Here is a 19076-nt window from a genome sequence, read left to right on the forward strand (position 1 = left end):
GTCGTTCCTTCTCTGTATACCGTCCTCTGCTCCGTCGTTCCCTCTCTGTATACCGTCCTCTGCTCCGTCGTTCCCTCTCTGTATACCGTCCTCTGCTCCGTCGTTCCCTCTCTGTATACCGTCCTCTGCTCCGTTGTTCTCTCTTTATACCGTCCTCTGCTCCGTCGTTTCCTCTCTGTATACCGTCCTCTCTGCTCCGTCGTTCCCTCTCTGTATACCGTCCTCTGCTCAGTCGTTCCCTCTCTGTATACCGTCCTCTGCTCCGTCGTTCCCTCTCTGTATACCGTCCTCTCTGCTCCGTCGTTCCCTCTCTGTATACCGTCCTCTCTGCTCCGTCGTTCTCTCTCTGTATACCGTCCTCTGCTCCGTCGTTCCCTCTCTGTATACCGTCCTCTCTGCTCCGTCGTTCTCTCTCTGTATACCGTCCTCTGCTCCGTCGTTCCCTCTCTGTATACCGTCCTCTGCTCCGTCGTTCTCTCTCTGTATACCGTCCTCTGCTCCGTCGTTCCCTCTCTGTATACCTTTCTCTCTGCTCCGTCATCCTCTCCTTTCTTTCTCTTTTCTCTCCTCACACTGGGTGCCCATGTCACGTTATAATAAATGTTTGAGGGTTGTAGTTGTTGCTAGGACGTGTGTGACCATCTATCTTCTGTATCTAAAGCTGACGCTCTCTGTCCCAGGTTCACCAACCAGTCATAGGAACAGATCAGGAGAAAATGGGACAGAAGGTACAAACCCCATATCTACCTTTACACAGTCCAGTATATCTGCTGTACACACCAGTATACACCAGTAACATCATCATACATGGTGGAGGAGGAGGAGAGGACAGGTCCAGTATATCTGCTGTATATCCAGTATACACCAGTAACATCATCATACATGGTGGAGGAGGAGGAGAGCACAGATCCAGTATATCTGCTGTATATCCAGTATACACCAGTATCATCATCATACATGGTGGAGAAGGAGGAGCGCACAGATCCAGTATATCTGCTGTATATCCAGTATACACCAGTAACATCATCATACATAGTGGAGGAGGAGGAGAGCACAGGTCCAGTATACACCAGTAACATCATCATACATGGTGGAGGAGGAGGAGAGCACAGGTCCAGTATACACCAGTAACATCATCATACATGGTGGGGGAGGAGAGCACAGGTCCAGTATATCTGCTGTACATCCAGTATACACCAGTAACATCATCATACATGGTGGGGGAGGAGAGCACAGGTCCAGTATATCTGCTGTACATCCAGTATACACCAGTAACATCATCATACATGGTGGAGGAGGAGGAGAGTACAGGCCCAGTATATCTTATGTACATCCAGTATACACCAGTAACATCATCATACATGGTGGAGGAGGAGAGCACAGGTCCAGTATATCTGCTGTACATCCAGTATACACCAGTAACATCATCATACATGGTGGAGGAGGAGAGGACAGGTCCAGTATACACCAGTAACATCATCATACATGATAGAGGAAGAGAGCACAGCTCCAGTATACACCAGTAACATCATCATACATGGTGGAGGAGGAGGAGAGCACAGATCCAGTATATCTGCTGTACATCCAGTATACACCAGTAACATCATCATACATGGTGGAGGAGGAGCGCACAGGTCCAGTATATCTGCTGTACATCCAGTATACACCAGTAACATCATCATACATGGTGGAGGAGGAGGAGAGCACAGGTCCAGTATATCTGCTGTACATCCAGTATACACCAGTAACATCATCATACATGGTGGAGGAAACGTGCACAGGTCCAGTATACACCAGTAACATCATCATACATGGTGGGGGAGGAGAGGACAGGTCCAGTATATCTGCTGTACATCCAGTATACACCAGTAACATCATCATACATGGAGGAGGAGGAGCGCACAGGTCCAGTATACACCAGTAACATCATCATACATGGTGGAGGAGGAGGAGAGGACAGGTCCAGTATATCTGCTGTACATCAAGTATACACCAGTAACATCATCATACATGGTGGGGGAGGAGAGCACAGGTCCAGTATATCTGCTGTACATCCAGTATACACCAGTAACATCATCATACATGGTGGAGGAGGAGGAGAGGACAGGTCCAGTATATCTGCTGTACATCCAGTATACACCAGTAACATCATCATACATGGTGGGGGAGGAGAGCACAGGTCCAGTATATCTGCTGTACATCCAGTATACACCAGTAACATCATCATACATGGTGGAGGAGGAGAGTACAGGTCTAGTATATCTTATGTACATCCAGTATACACCAGTAACATCATCATACATGGTGGAGGAGGAGGAGCGCACAGGTCCAGTATATCTGCTGTACATCCAGTATACACCAGTAACATCATCATACATGGTGGGGGAGGAGAGTACAGGTCCAGTATATCTTATGTACATCCAGTATACACCAGTAACATCATCATACATGGTGGAGGAGGAGGAGAGTACAGGCCCAGTATATCTGCTGTATATCCAGTATACACCAGTAACATCATCATACATGGTGGAGGAGAAGGAGGAGAGCACAGATCCAGTATACACCAGTAACATCATCATACATGGTGGAGGAGGAGGAGAGTACAGGCCCAGTATATCTGCTGTACATCCAGTATACACCAGTAACATCATCATACATGGTGGAGGAGGAGAGTACAGGTCCAGTATATCTGCTGTACATCCAGTATACACCAGTAACATCATCATACATGGTGGAGGAGGAGGAGAGTACAGGCCCAGTATATCTGCTGTATATCCAGTATACACCAGTAACATCATCATACATGGTGGAGGAGAAGGAGGAGAGCACAGATCCAGTATACACCAGTAACATCATCATACATGGTGGAGGAGGAGGAGAGCACAGGTCCAGTATACACCAGCAGGGCCGGACTGGGACTGAAAAGCAGCCCTGGCACACACACCCCACCAGCCCACATACAATTCTCCCCGAATCCATTGTGTTAACTGTGCGACACAGAAAAAGTTTCTCATACAATCAGATACCAATCTATACAGATGTTGAAGAGTATTATTGTCCTGCAGGATATAGAAGAGTATACAGCAGTGATCAGACGCAGAATACAGAACAATTATACAGGATGTCTGCTCTCCTGTCATCTGTCAATCATAATAATATAATGGCTATATAGTAGCCAACTTTTCCCAATGCTGTTTCTAGGGCTGGGCGATATGGCCTAAGGCTCTGTTCACAGAGAGCAAAACTGGCGTAATTCTCCCCTGTGGAATCCCACCAGCCCCTGTGTCATAATGGGAGTCTATGGGAGGCTTGCGCGCATCCTCTCTCCACGCTGAAGAATGGACATGTTCATTCTTCAGCGCGAAGACAGGAGGCGCACAAGCCTCCCATAGACTCCCATTATGACACAGGGGCTGGTGGGATTCCACAAATAAAATTAGATGCAACATTTCATAGATGCAACATTTTAGCAATCTCCACCGCCTTTTACAAGCATGCTCAAAAACAGCGGTAGACAACGATGAAATGTTGCATCTGACTTTTTGTATTGCTGTGCTGCACCTGTTACTTTGCTGTGGAATAAAAGCACACACCTATCACTGGAACTGGAAGTACCACAACTGAGATCATTCCTACTGGAAACCTGCACACCTGTGTAGTTGTCCTGCTGCATACTCTTACTAGATAGGTAGAAGAAAGAGGAGATGGACATAGATAGATAATAGATAGATAGATAGATAGATAGATAGATAGATAGATAGATAGGAGATAGATAGGAGATAGATAGATAGATAGATAGGAGATAGATAGATAGATAGATAGGAGATAGATAGATAGATAGATAGATAGATAGATAGATAGATAGGAGATAGATAGATAGATAGGAGATAGATAGATAGATAGATAGATAGATAGATAGGAGATAGATAGATAGATAGATAGATAGATAGGAGATAGATAGATAGATAGATAGGAGATAGATAGATAGATAGATAGATAGATAGATAGATAGGAGATAGATAGATAGGAGATAGATAGATAGGAGATAGATAGATAGATAGATAGATAGATAGGAGATAGATAGATAGATAGGAGATAGATAGATAGATAGATAGATAGATAGATAGATAGATAGGAGATAGATAGGAGATAGATAGATAGATAGATAGGAGATAGATAGATAGATAGATAGGAGATAGATAGATAGATAGGAGATAGATAGATAGATAGGAGATAGATAGGAGATAGATAGATAGGAGATAGATAGGAGATAGATAGATAGGAGATAGATAGATAGATAGATAGGAGATAGATAGATAGATAGATAGATAGATAGATAGATAGGAGATAGATAGATAGATAGATAGATAGATAGATAGATAGATAGGAGATAGATAGATAGGAGATAGATAGATAGATAGATAGATAGATAGATAGATAGATAGATAGATAGATAGATAGGAGATAGATAGATACAGGCTCGGACTGGGCCACCGGGGGGCCGGGGGATCCCCCGGTGGGCCCTCCCCCCCTTAAAGGGCCCAGAGCTAGAGGTGGGCCTCATGTTCAGGATCTCCCTATAATCGGTAGATTTAGGGGCCCTCTGCTGCCTTCCACGCTGCTCTAATGATGAAAGAATGGCAGCAGGGCCCCTTCTTTCACACAACTACTGTAAACTCATAGGCCCCCCTCCCCCTGTACTGTAAGTGGAACGGTCCGGTCCTGATTAGCTTCGGGAGTGTCTCTCTTCCTGCCTGTCAGGAGACCACGTGTGGCAGCAGGGACATGCAGAAAGCTGCACAGAGAAGCAGCAGCAGGGCCCCCTCCATCCCCCTGCAGTGATGTCTCCCCCCTCCTGCTGCTGTGTGTGGAGTCGGTGCCGGGGAGAAGGGGGAGAGGCTGCAGCCTGCACGGAAGAGGAGACACTGAAGATGGAGACTAATGGACCCCTGGAGCTTCCTGCATAAAAAGTCAGTGTGTGTGAGTAAGTATATATAAGTCAGTGTGTGTGAGGGTATATAAGTCAGTGTGTGTGTATATAAGTCAGTGTGTGTGAGTAAGTGTATATAAGTCAGTGTGTGTGTATATAAGTCAGTGTGTGTGAGTGTATATAAGTCAGTGTGTGTGAGTAAGTGTATATAAGTCAGTGTGTGTGTATATAAGTCAGTGTGAGTAAGTGTATATAAGTCAGTGTGTGTGTATATAAGTCAGTGTGTGTGAGGGTATATAAGTCAGTGTGTGTGAGGGTATATAAGTCAGTGTGTGTGAGGGTATATAAGTCAGTGTGTGTGTATATAAGTCAGTGTGTGTGAGGGTATATAAGTCAGTGTGTGTGAGGGTATATAAGTCAGTGTGTGTGTGAGGGTATATAAGTCAGTGTGAGTAAGTGTATATAAGTCAGTGTGTGTGAGTGTATATAAGTCAGTGTGTGTATATAAGTCAGTGTGTGTGTATATAAGTCAGTGTGTGTGTATATAAGTCAGTGTGTGTGAGGGTATATAAGTCAGTGTGTGTGAGGGTATATAAGTCAGTGTGAGTGTATATAAGTCAGTGTGTGTGAGTGTATATAAGTCAGTGTGTGTGTATATAAGTCAGTGTGTGTGAGTGTATATAAGTCAGTGTGTGTGTATATAAGTCAGTGTGTGTGTATATAAGTCAGTGTGTGTGAGGGTATATAAGTCAGTGTGTGTGAGGGTATATAAGTCAGTGTGTGTGAGGGTATATAAGTCAGTGTGTGTGAGGGTATATAAGTCAGTGTGTGTGAGGGTATATAAGTCAGTGTGTGTGAGGGTATATAAGTCAGTGTGTGTGTATATAAGTCAGTGTGTGTGAGGGTATATAAGTCAGTGTGTGTGAGGGTATATAAGTCAGTGTGTGTGAGGGTATATAAGTCAGTGTGTGTGTATATAAGTCAGTGTGTGTGAGGGTATATAAGTCAGTGTGAGTGTATATAAGTCAGTGTGTGTGTGTGAGGGTATATAAGTCAGTGTGTGTGAGTGTATATAAGTCAGTGTGTGTATATAAGCCAGTGTGTGTATATAAGTCAGTGTGTGTGAGGGTATATAAGTCAGTGTGTGTGAGGGTATATAAGTCAGTGTGTGTGTATATAAGTCAGTGTGTGTGAGGGTATATAAGTCAGTGTGTGTGTATATAAGTCAGTGTGTGTGAGGGTATATAAGTCAGTGTGAGTGTATATAAGTCAGTGTGTGTGTGTGAGGGTATATAAGTCAGTGTGTGTGAGTGTATATAAGTCAGTGTGTGTATATAAGCCAGTGTGTGTATATAAGTCAGTGTGTGTGAGGGTATATAAGTCAGTGTGTGTGAGGGTATATAAGTCAGTGTGTGTGAGGGTATATAAGTCAGTGTGTGTGAGGGTATATAAGTCAGTGTGAGTGTATATAAGTCAGTGTGTGTGTGTGAGGGTATATAAGTCAGTGTGTGTGTATATAAGTCAGTGTGTGTGAGTGTATATAAGTCAGTGTGTGTGAGGGTATATAAGTCAGTGTGAGTGTATATAAGTCAGTGTGTGTGTGAGGGTATATAAGTCAGTGTGTGTGAGGGTATATAAGTCAGTGTGAGTGAGGGTATATAAGTCAGTGTGAGTGTATATAAGTCAGTGTGTGTGAGTGTATATAAGTCAGTGTGTGTGAGGGTATATAAGTCAGTGTGTGTGAGGGTATATAAGTCAGTGTGTGTGTGTGAGGGTATATAAGTCAGTGTGTGTGAGTGTATATAAGTCAGTGTGTGTATATAAGCCAGTGTGTGTATATAAGTCAGTGTGTGTGAGGGTATATAAGTCAGTGTGTGTGAGGGTATATAAGTCAGTGTGTGTGAGGGTATATAAGTCAGTGTGTGTGAGGGTATATAAGTCAGTGTGTGTGTATATAAGTCAGTGTGTGTGAGGGTATATAAGTCAGTGTGAGTGTATATAAGTCAGTGTGTGTGTGTGAGGGTATATAAGTCAGTGTGTGTGAGTGTATATAAGTCAGTGTGTGTGAGGGTATATAAGTCAGTGTGAGTGTATATAAGTCAGTGTGTGTGTGTGAGGGTATATAAGTCAGTGTGTGTGAGTGTATATAAGTCAGTGTGTGTATATAAGCCAGTGTGTGTATATAAGTCAGTGTGTGTGAGGGTATATAAGTCAGTGTGTGTGAGGGTATATAAGTCAGTGTGTGTGAGGGTATATAAGTCAGTGTGTGTGAGGGTATATAAGTCAGTGTGTGTGAGGGTATATAAGTCAGTGTGTGTGTATATAAGTCAGTGTGTGTGAGGGTATATAAGTCAGTGTGAGTGTATATAAGTCAGTGTGTGTGTGTGAGGGTATATAAGTCAGTGTGTGTGAGTGTATATAAGTCAGTGTGTGTATATAAGCCAGTGTGTGTATATAAGTCAGTGTGTGTGAGGGTATATAAGTCAGTGTGTGTGAGGGTATATAAGTCAGTGTGTGTGAGGGTATATAAGTCAGTGTGTGTGAGGGTATATAAGTCAGTGTGTGTATATAAGTCAGTGTGTGTGTGAGGGTATATAAGTCAGTGTGTGTATATAAGTCAGTGTGTGTGTGAGGGTATATAAGTCAGTGTGTGTGTGAGGGTATATAAGTCAGTGTGTGTGTGAGGGTATATAAGTCAGTGTGTGTGTGAGGGTATATAAGTCAGTGTGTGTGTGAGGGTATATAAGTCAGTGTGTGTGTGAGGGTATATAAGTCAGTGTGTGTGTGAGTGTATATAAGTCAGTGTGTGTGTGAGGGTATATAAGTCAGTGTGTGTGTGAGGGTATATAAGTCAGTGTGTGTATATAAGTCAGTGTGTGTGAGGGTATATAAGTCAGTGTGTGTGAGGGTATATAAGTCAGTGTGTGTATATAAGTACTACACAATCTTCTATGCTTCTGTTACTACACCCCTTATCCACTATGCTTCTACTACTACACCCATCATAATTATCCCAAAAATAAATAAATAAAAAATCGAGATTTAAATCCAGAAAATTTTTTAAAAGAATCGAGATTTTATTTTTTGCCCATACCGCCCAGCCCTAGTGTGAGTGTTTGTACATGTATATCATGTGTCTGTTCATGTGAGTGTTATCTCTCTATATGTGTGTGTGTGTAATCTGCTTGTGTCTGTATGTTGGTCTTGGTGTGTTTGCATTTTTGTGTCTGTGTCATGTGCCTGTCTGTGTGTGGGCACATCTATTATGTATACAGTGTATATTATGTAGTGTGTAGTTCTATAGATGTTTAGAGACATATACAGAGAGAGACAGAAATAGTAGGCTCTCTACAAGTTTTCTATAGATTTTATTTAAAATGTATGCAGTATGAATGTAGACTGTACATATAAGCTTAAAGGGGTACTCCGGGCCAGCTGTATAATCCGTGTACGGCCGGGGAAGGGGTGGAAATAGAAGGCTCTGGTATCAATATATAAAAAAGAAACATTTAAGGGGCTTTAAGAGTCATGAGGAATGCACATTCGACCAATAATTTTTATCATATCTGTCTGACATGTCAAATTTGTCTTTCATATTGACATTAATGCTTTAATGACCACTGATATGCCTTTCATGGCAGTCCTTAAAGGTCTTATTCTAGCCTGACCCCTTGATGTTCTGAGGATAGAATATTCCGTCATCGTCTCCTCGGCTGGAGATTTTAATAAAGGAGTGGATGGTCATTTTCTCTTATCTTCTATGTTTCTAAGGCTGTGTTCACATGTGGCATTTTTTATGTTTTATATTTTTTTGCAGCAATATTGTTGCATTTTCAGTGAAGTTTCTACATAAATGGTGTTTTAATGCTATTGCATAAATCATGATAAAGTAGCACAATTTTACCGTAGCTAAAATTATGGCAAAATGGCATGAAAAACCCAACAAAAATGCCATGTGTAAACACAGCCTAAGTACTAGGAAAATTCTCTAAACCTGGTAGATTACTGCAAGTTATACTCCTGTCTGGATGATAGGTGTCCCTGCTTCATCTAAGAAACCTATATGTCACTCTATGCTATTTGCATATGCGGCCACAGAAACGATTGTGACTGACAGGGGGCTATGTCGCTGGTCACATACACTGCTGAATGCAATGTTGCTTTACTAAGGTTAAAGGTTTGGCGCTGGTTATGTATATGTATGTAGGGTGGGCCCCTAAAATCAATTTCCCTGGTGGGCCCAAGGTACCCCAGTCCGACACTGGATAGATAGATAGATAGATAGATAGGAGATAGGAGATAGATAGATAGATAGATAGATAGGAGATAGATAGATAGGAGATAGATAGATAGATAGATAGGAGATAGATAGACTGCTGGACAGACAGAGGAGAGAGAGGACATAGACAGGCTTACTTACTAAGGAACCAGCAGAGGCACAGGACGGCATGGAGGAGAGGCAGAGGATCCTGGAGCTGCACGGGGAGGAGGGACACAGGCCGGCAGAGGTCACAGGTCACAGCACACTGACAGGAAGCCCGGCCTGTCTTACAGATAAGGATTGCTGCTGCCCCCACATACAGCCGACTGATTGATGTTACTTTCTGCACAGCTCACTGTTCAGCTCGGTGTATGTGGGGGCGGCTTCAGCCTTATCTTGCAGGGCCGTTTTTAACATTACACACTGCACTGTCGGCTGCATGTGAGAGGAGCCCACAGTGCTCTACCTGTGTAGTTTCCAAACTCTCCCATCCTCTTCTTTCTTTTCTGCCGTGATGCCTGCAGTGTTCTCCCTCAACCTGTGTCTCAGCGCAGGTTAAGAAACCCTGGTCTAGAGGGAGGGAGGTACCGACATCACATACTGTCCGGTGTCCAGGGTCTGTTCTTCTGAGGGGGGGGGGGGGGGGGGGGTCAGCTTGCCGGGTGTTTCAGTGAGCAAAGTTGCGTCAGTGCAGGGGGGCCGGGCGCCCCCTAGCTGTTCTGGAGTCGGCCCTGTGCAGCAGCGGCTGTACAGAGTTGGGCGAGGAAGTAGCTGGGCGAGCATGTAGGGGGTCGGGACCGGCCCAGAGGGGGTCGGCCCCTCTGGCATTTGCCAGAACTGCCCTATGGCCAGTCCGGGCCTGTACACCAGTAACATCATCATACATGGTGGAGGAGGAGGAGAGCACAGATCCAGTATATCTGCTGTACATCCAGTATACACCAGTAACATCATCATACATGGTGGATGAGGAGAGTACAGGTCCAGTATACACCAGTAACATCATCATACATGGTGGAGGAGGAGGAGAGCACAGGCCCAGTATATCTGCTGTACATCCAGTATACACCAGTAACATCATCATACATGGTGGAGGAGGAGAGTACAGGTCCAGTATATCTGCTGTATATCCAGTACACACCAGTAACATCATCATACATGGTGGGGGAGGAGAGCACAGGTCCAGTATACACCAGTAACATCATCATACATGGTGGGGGAGGAGAGCACAGGTCCAGTATACACCAGTAACATCATCATACATGGTGGAGGAGGAGAGCACAGGTCCAGTATACACCAGTAACATCATCATACATGGTGGGGGAGGAGAGTACAGGTCCAGTATATCCGCTGTACATCCAGTATACACCAGTAACATCATCATACATGGTGGATGAGGAGAGTACAGGTCCAGTATACACCAGTAACATCATCATACATGGTGTAGGAGGAGGTGGAGCGCACAGGTCCAGTATATCTGCTGTACATCCAGTATACACCAGTAACATCATCATACATGGTGGAGGAGGAGAGTACAGGTCCAGTATATCTGCTGTACATCCAGTATACACCAGTAACATCATCATACATGGTGGAGGAGGAGAGCACAGGTCCAGTATATCTGCTGTACATCCAGTATACACCAGTAACATCATCATACATGGTGGGGGAGGAGAGTACAGGTCCAGTATACACCAGTAACATCATCATACATGGTGGAGGAGGAGAGTACAGGTCCAGTATACACCAGTAACATCATCATACATGGTGGAGGAGGAGGAGAGGACAGGTCCAGTATATCTGCTGTACATCCAGTATACACCAGTAACATCATCATACATGGTGGAGAAGGAGGAGAGCACAGGTCCAGTATACACCAGTAACATCATCATACATGGTGGAGGAGAGCACAGGTCCAGTATATCTGCTGTACATCCAGTATACACCAGTAACATCATCATACATGGTGGAGGAAACGTGCACAGGTCCAGTATACACCAGTAACATCATGATACATGGTGGAGAAGGAGGAGAGCACAGGTCCAGTATATCTTATGTACATCCAGTATACACCAGTAACATCATCATACATGGTGGAGGAGGAGAGCACAGGTCCAGTATACACCAGTAACATCATCATACATGGTGGAGGAGGAGGAGGAGAGCACAGGTCCAGTATATCTTATGTACATCCAGTATACACCAGTATCATCATCATACATGGTGGAGGAGGAGGAGAGCACAGGTCCAGTATATCTTATGTACATCCAGTATACACCAGTATCATCATCATACATGGTGGAGGAGGAGGAGAGCACAGGTCCAGTATATCTTATGTACATCCAGTATACACCAGTAACATCATCATACATTGTGGAGGAGAGCACAGGTCCAGTATACACCAGTAACATCATCATACATAGTGGAAGAGAAGGAGAGCACAGGTCCAGTATACACCAGTAACATCATCATACATGGTGGAGGAGGAGGAGGAGAGCACAGGTCCAGTATATCTTATGTACATCCAGTATACACCAGTAACATCATCATACATGGTGGAGGAGAGCACAGGTCCAGTATATCTGCTGTACATCCAGTATACACCAGTAACATCATCATACATGGTGGAGGAAACGTGCACAGGTCCAGTATACACCAGTAACATCATGATACATGGTGGAGAAGGAGGAGAGCACAGGTCCAGTATACACCAGTAACAACATCATACATGGTGGAGGAGGAGGAGAGTACAGATCCAGTATATCTGCTGTACATCCAGTATACACCAGTAACATCATCATACATGGTGGAGGAGGAGGAGAGGACAGGTCCAGTATACACCAGTAACATCATCATACATGGTGGAGAAGGAGGAGAGCACAGGTCCAGTATATCTTATGTACATCCAGTATACACCAGTAACATCATCATACATGGTGGAGGAGGAGAGCACAGGTCCAGTATACACCAGTAACATCATCATACATGGTGGAGGAGGAGGAGGAGAGCACAGGTCCAGTATATCTTATGTACATCCAGTATACACCAGTATCATCATCATACATGGTGGAGGAGGAGGAGAGCACAGGTCCAGTATATCTTATGTACATCCAGTATACACCAGTATCATCATCATACATGGTGGAGGAGGAGGAGAGCACAGGTCCAGTATATCTTATGTACATCCAGTATACACCAGTAACATCATCATACATTGTGGAGGAGAGCACAGGTCCAGTATACACCAGTAACATCATCATACATAGTGGAAGAGAAGGAGAGCACAGGTCCAGTATACACCAGTAACATCATCATACATGGTGGAGGAGGAGGAGAGCACAGATCCAGTATACACCAGTAACATCATCATACATGGTGGAGGAGGAGGAGAGGACAGGTCCAGTATATCTTATGTACATCCAGTATACACCAGTATCATCATCATACATGGTGGGGGAGGAGAGCACAGGTCCAGTATACACCAGTAACATCATCATACATGGTGGAGGAGGAGGAGAGCACAGGTCCAGTATACACCAGTAACATCATCATACATGGTGGAGGAGGAGGAGAGCACAGGTCCAGTATACACCAGTAACATCATCATACATGGTGGAGAAGGAGGAGAGCACAGGTCCAGTATATCTTATGTACATCCAGTATACACCAGTATCATCATCATACATGGTGGGGGAGGAGAGCACAGGTCCAGTATACACCAGTAACATCATCATACATGGTGGAGGTGGAGGAGAGCACAGGTCTAGTATACACCAGTAACATCATCATACACGGTGGAGGAGGAGGAGAGCACAGGTCCAGTATACACCAGTAACAACATCATACATGGTGGGGGAGGAGGAGAGCACAGGTCCAGTATATCTTATGTACATCCAGTATACACCAGTATCATCATCATACATGGTGGAGGAAACGTGCACAGGTCCAGTATACACCACTAACATCGAGTTTGGACAATGTTCATGGGCCCTTCTGGCAGAGATAGGTCAGATATAATGGTTTTATCTACCTGACCCTATTGTTCTCAGAGGGATAAGCCGTCACCAGGGGCATCTGGGATGTGGTCTGTTCAGCCGCCATGTACTGTAAGTGTATGGCACCATTACTATAGTGCAGGATGAGCCGCGTTCCTTGGTGAACGCCGTCCGTCTCTCCCATAGTCTCTGACTACAGTCACCGACACATGAGACACATGGAAGGGGGCACATACTTATTATCACTGTGAATGATGATCGAGATCCTTACTCTGCAGACTCGTCCTCTCTGTGTCCCGATCCCTGGATCCTTATTATGAGCAAGTGCTATTACTTCTCCGACAGCAAAAAGAACAAGAAAGACAGCGAGAGAGACTGCGAGGAGCGCAACGCCAGACTGGCCACCGTGAAGGAGGGAACCATACTGGTGAGTGGCCGGGCGTCCCAGAACACCACACAACGGGCATTGGTTTTTTTGTTGGCCGAGCACTAGTCCTATTACACCCCCTCACTGGGCCCTATTACATCTCATCACCGGCCCCTATCCAACCCAGTCACCAAACCTTATCCCACCCAGTCACCGGCCCCTATCCAACCCAGTCACCAGACCTATTACATCTCATCACCGGCCCCTATCCAACCCAGTCACCAGACCTATTACATCTCATCACCGGCCCCTAACCAACCCAGTCACCAGACCTATTACATCTCATCACCGGCCCCTATCCAACCCAGTCACCAGGCCTATTACATCTCATCACCGGCCCCTATCCAACCCAGTCACCAGACCTATTACATCTCATCACCGGCCCCTATCCAACCCAGTCACCAGGCCTATTACATCTCATCACCGGCCCCTATCCAACCCAGTCACCAGACCTATTACATCTCATCACCGGCCCCTATCCAACCCAGTCACCAGGCATATTACATCTCATCACCGGCCCCTATCCAACCCAGTCACCAGACCTATTACATCTCATCACCGGCCCCTATCCAACCCAGTCACCAGACCTATTACATCTCATCACCGGCCCCTAACCAACCCAGTCACCAAACCTTATCCCACCCAGTCACCGGCCCCTAACCAACCCAGTCACCAGACCTATTACATCTCATCACTGGCCCCCCCACTCCATCACTGGCCGTATTACATCCCATCACCGGCCCCTAACCAACCCTGTCACCGGACATATTACATCTCATCACCGGCCCCTATCCAACCCAGTCACCAAACCTTATCCCACCCAGTCACCGGCCCCTATCCCACCCCATCACCGTCCTTATTACACCCCATCACTGGCTGTTCGGCCGGTAACTGTCCCATATAAGAGGACCCTTTGTCGTCTTCTGCACTGCTCCCCTTTGATTCCCCAATTCGATGGACCATGTTTATAGAACACTGCATATGATTATTCGGTAACTGTTACTACTGAATGATAAAAACAGATTGTACAACGCTGCAGAATATGTGTGCGCTATTATGACATTATAACCACACTATTACACAGAGGCTGGTGACCATCACAGCGCAGGATTTCTGGATTGGACTTGAGTCTCGAGGATCTCATCATAGTGGAACATGGTCAGGAGTATGGGCAGATGGAAGCCTCGTGTAAGTAACCATCACCGGCCATGGCCGAGATCACCGCTCCCTCCGTAATGTCGTCCTCCAGGGCCCGGGTCCCCTCTTATATGTGTGATTGTTGTGTGATGGTCTGATTGAGGTATATTAGGCCTCCAGGAGATATACTAGACCTGTCTATAGATCACCATTCCTGCCCTCTGCATCCTTCGAACATTGTCCACACGACTCTGGATCCTCCGGGTTATTACAGGTGTGAGCCGGGCAGTGACGTCCTCTCACGTAGCATATATCTCCAGCACTTAGTGGAGGCTAAACACAGACCATAGCTGGTGCTGGAGAGGCCAATCATCCCAGGAGGAAACTATACCGCTGGCTCCTCGGAGACATTTGTTAGTCACTTGTCAGATTATTCTCATTGCAGATGATGGACGTGACTAAGGTTCCCTACAAGAATTTCTTCTGCTCATATCATAGAGGCTCATCTGTATAACACTATGGGCTTCATTACTGTGATCAGTAACTCGGACTCTTCTCTTATGTAGAAACATCACCGGAGGATCAGGAACATGTGCGAAGATCAGTCGTACCCTCAGCTTAGCGAACTGTATGCAGGAACAGCACTGGATCTGTGAGCGGGAACCATGAAGTTTTATAGTGGTCCATAATATCCAATGTGTCCTCTCCTCCTCCCCCAACACCAGAGCACAGACATGGTCCATAATATCCAATGTGTCCTCTCCTCCTCCCCCAACACCAGAGCACGCACATCGTCCATAGTATCCAATGTGTCCTCTCCTCCTCCCCCAACACCAGAGCACAGACATGGTCCATAATATCCAATGTATCCTCTCCTCCTCCCCCAACACCAGAGCACAGACATGGCCCATAGTATCCAATGTGTCCTCTCCTCCTCCCCCAACACCAGAGCACGCACATCGTCCATAGTATCCAATGTGTCCTCTCCTCCCCCAACACCAGAGCACAGACATGGCCCATAGTATCCAATGTGTCCTCTCCTCCTCCCCCAACACCAGAGCACACACATGGTCCATAATATCCAATGTGTCCTCTCCTCCTCCACCAACACCAGAGCACACACATAGTCCATAGTATCCAATGTGTCCTCTCCTCCTCCACCAATACCAGAGCACACACATGGTCCATAATATCCAATGTGTCCTCTCCTCCTCCCCCAACACCAGAGCACACACATAGTCCATAGTATCCAATGTCTCCTCTCCTCCTCCTCCCCCAACACCAGAGCACGCACATGGTCCATAGTATCTAATGTGTCCTCCTCCCCAAACACCAGAGCACACACATGGTCCATAGTATCCAATGTGTCCTCTCCTCCTCCCCAAACACCAGAGCACACACATGGCCCATAGTATCCAATGTGTCCTCTCCTCCTCCCCAAACATCAGAGCACACACATGGCCCATAGTATCCAATGTGTCCTCTCCTCCTCCCCAACACCAGAGCACAGACATGGTCCATAGTATCCAATGTGTCCACCTCCTCCCCCAACACCAGAGCACACACATGGTCCATAGTATCCAATATGTCCTCTCCTCCTCCACCAACACCAGAGCACACACATCGTCCATAGTATCCAATGTGTCCTCTCCTCCTCCACCAACACCAGAGCACACACATGGTCCATAGTATCCAATGTGTCCTCTCCTCCACCAACACCAGAGCACACACATGATCCATAGTATCCAATGTGTCCTCCTCCTGTTTTTGCTGACATGGCAGAAGCGATTGTCCTCTGTTACATGATGACACCTGGTGGTGGTGAATGGTTACTACATGACCAGCACTAAGCATCCAGGACCTGGCTATCTTCTCCAGGAAAGAATTAAACCTCTCAATCATCTTTATATTTAATGGAAGGTCAAACAGCGCCTCTTGTTCCCAGATAATGATAAAATGATTGACCAGAGCACACACATGGTCCATAGTATCCAATGTGTCCTCTCCTCCTCCCCAACACCAGAGCACACACATGGTCCATAGTATCCAATGTGTCCTCTCCTCCTCCCCAACACCAGAGCACACACATGGTCCATAGTATCCAATGTGTCCTCTCCTCCCCCAACACCAGAGCACACACATGGTCCATAGTATCCAATGTGTCCTCTCCTCCCCCAACACCAGAGCACACACATGGTCCATAGTATCCAATGTGTCCTCTCCTCCTCCTTCTCCAACACCAGAGCACACACATGGTCCATCCAATGTGTCCTCTCCTCCTCCACCAACACCAGTGGACATACATGGTCCATAATATCCAATGTGTCCTCTCCTCCTCCACCAACACCACCAGAGCACAGACATGGCCCATAGTATCCGATGTGTCCTCTCCTCCCCCAACACCAGAGCACACACATGGTCCATAGTATCCAATGTGTCCTCTCCTCCCCCAACACCAGAGCACACACATGGGCCATAATATCCAATGAGTCCTCTCCTCCTCCTCCACCACCAACACCAGAGCGCACACATGCTCCATAGTATCCAATGTGTCCTCTCCTCCTCCCCCAACACCAGAGCACAGACATGGTCCATAGTATCCAATGTGTCCTCTCCTCCCCCAACACCAGAGCACACACATGGTCCATAGTATCCAATGTGTCCTCTCCTCCCCCAACACCAGAGCACACACATGGTCCATAGTATCCAATGTGTCCTCTCCTCCTCCCTCCCCCCCAACACCAGAGCACAGACATGGCCCATAGTATCCAATGTGTCCTTACCTCTTCCCCCAACACCAGAGCACGCACATGGTCCATAGTATCTAATGTGTCCTCCTCCCCAAACACCAGAGCACACACATGGTCCATAGTATCCAATGTGTCCTCTCCTCCCCCAACACCAGAGCACACACATGGTCCATAGTATCCAATGAGTCCTCTTCTCCTCCTCCCCCAACACCAGAGCACACACATGGTCCATAGTATCCAATGTGTCCTCTCCTCCCCCAACACCAGAGCACACACATGGTCCATAGTATCCAATGTGTCCTATCCTCCTCCCTCCCCCCCAACACTAGAGCACAGACATGGCCCATAGTATCCAATGTGTCCTTATCTCCTCCCCCAACACCAGAGCACACACATGCTCCATAGTATCCAATGTGTCCTCTCCTCCTCCCCAACACCAGAGCACGCACATGGTCCATAGTATCCAATGTGTCCTCTCCTCCTCCCCAACACCAGAGCCCACACATGGTCCATAGTACCCAATGTGTCCTCTCCTCCTCCAACACCAGAGCACAGACATGGTCCATAGTATACAATGTGTCCTCTCCTCCTCCCCCAACACCAGAGCACACACATGGTCCATAGTATCCAATGTGTCCTCTCCTCCCCAACACCAGAGCTCACACATGCTCCATAGTATCCAATGTGTCCTCTTCTCCTCCTCCCCCAACACCAGAGCACACACATAGTCCATAGTATCCAATGTGTCCTCTCCTCCTCTCCCAACACCAGAGCACACACATAGTCCATAGTATCCAATGTGTCCTCTCCTCCTCCACCAACACCAGAGCTCACACATGGTCCATAGTATCCAATGTGTCCTTACCTCCTCCCCCAACACCAGAGCACGCACATGGTCCATAGTATCTAATGTGTCCTCCTCCCCAAACACCAGAGCACACACATGGTCCATAGTATCCAATGTGTCCTCTCCTCCCCCAACACCAGAGCACACACATGGTCCATAGTATCCAATGTGTCCTCTCCTCCTCCCCCCAACACCAGAGCACACACATGGTCCATAGTATCCAATGTGTCCTCTCCTCCCCCAACACCAGAGCACACACATGCTCCATAGTATCCAATGTGTCCTCTCCTCCTCCCCCCAACACCAGAGCCCACACATGCTGCATAGTATCCAATGTGTCCTCTTCTCCTCCTCCCCCAACACCAGAGCTCACACATGCTCCATAGTATCCAATGTGTCCTCTCCTCCTCCCCCCAACACCAGAGCCCACACATGCTGCATAGTATCCAATGTGTCCTCTTCTCCTCCTCCCCCAACACCAGAGCACACACATGGCCCATAGTATCCAATGTGTCCTCTCCTCCTCCACCAACACCAGAGCACACACATGGCCCATAGTATCCAATGTGTCCTCTCCTCCTCCCCCAACACCAGAGCAAACACATGGCCCATAGTATGCAATGTGTCCTCTCCTCCTCCCCCAATACCAGAGCACACACATGGTCCATAGTATCCAATGTGTCCACCTCCTCCCCCAACACCAGAGCTCACACATGGTCCATAGTATCC

At 46.5% G+C, this 19076-nt stretch overlaps 1 protein-coding gene across 1 annotated transcript; it reads left to right on the forward strand.

Moving 5' to 3' along the window:
- Positions 1–583: 583 nt before the first annotated feature.
- LOC138786697 (C-type lectin domain family 2 member E-like) lies at positions 584–15419 on the forward strand. Its single transcript, XM_069963678.1, has 4 exons — positions 584–728; positions 13465–13613; positions 14698–14801; positions 15317–15419. The coding sequence occupies exons 1-4, from the start codon at positions 584–586 to the stop codon at positions 15417–15419; spliced, it is 501 nt and encodes a 166-aa protein (XP_069819779.1).
- Positions 15420–19076: the final 3657 nt, after the last annotated feature.

The sequence above is a fragment of the Dendropsophus ebraccatus genome, chromosome 3 (genome assembly GCF_027789765.1).
Source record: "Dendropsophus ebraccatus isolate aDenEbr1 chromosome 3, aDenEbr1.pat, whole genome shotgun sequence".
Lineage (NCBI taxonomy): Eukaryota > Metazoa > Chordata > Amphibia > Anura > Hylidae > Dendropsophus > Dendropsophus ebraccatus.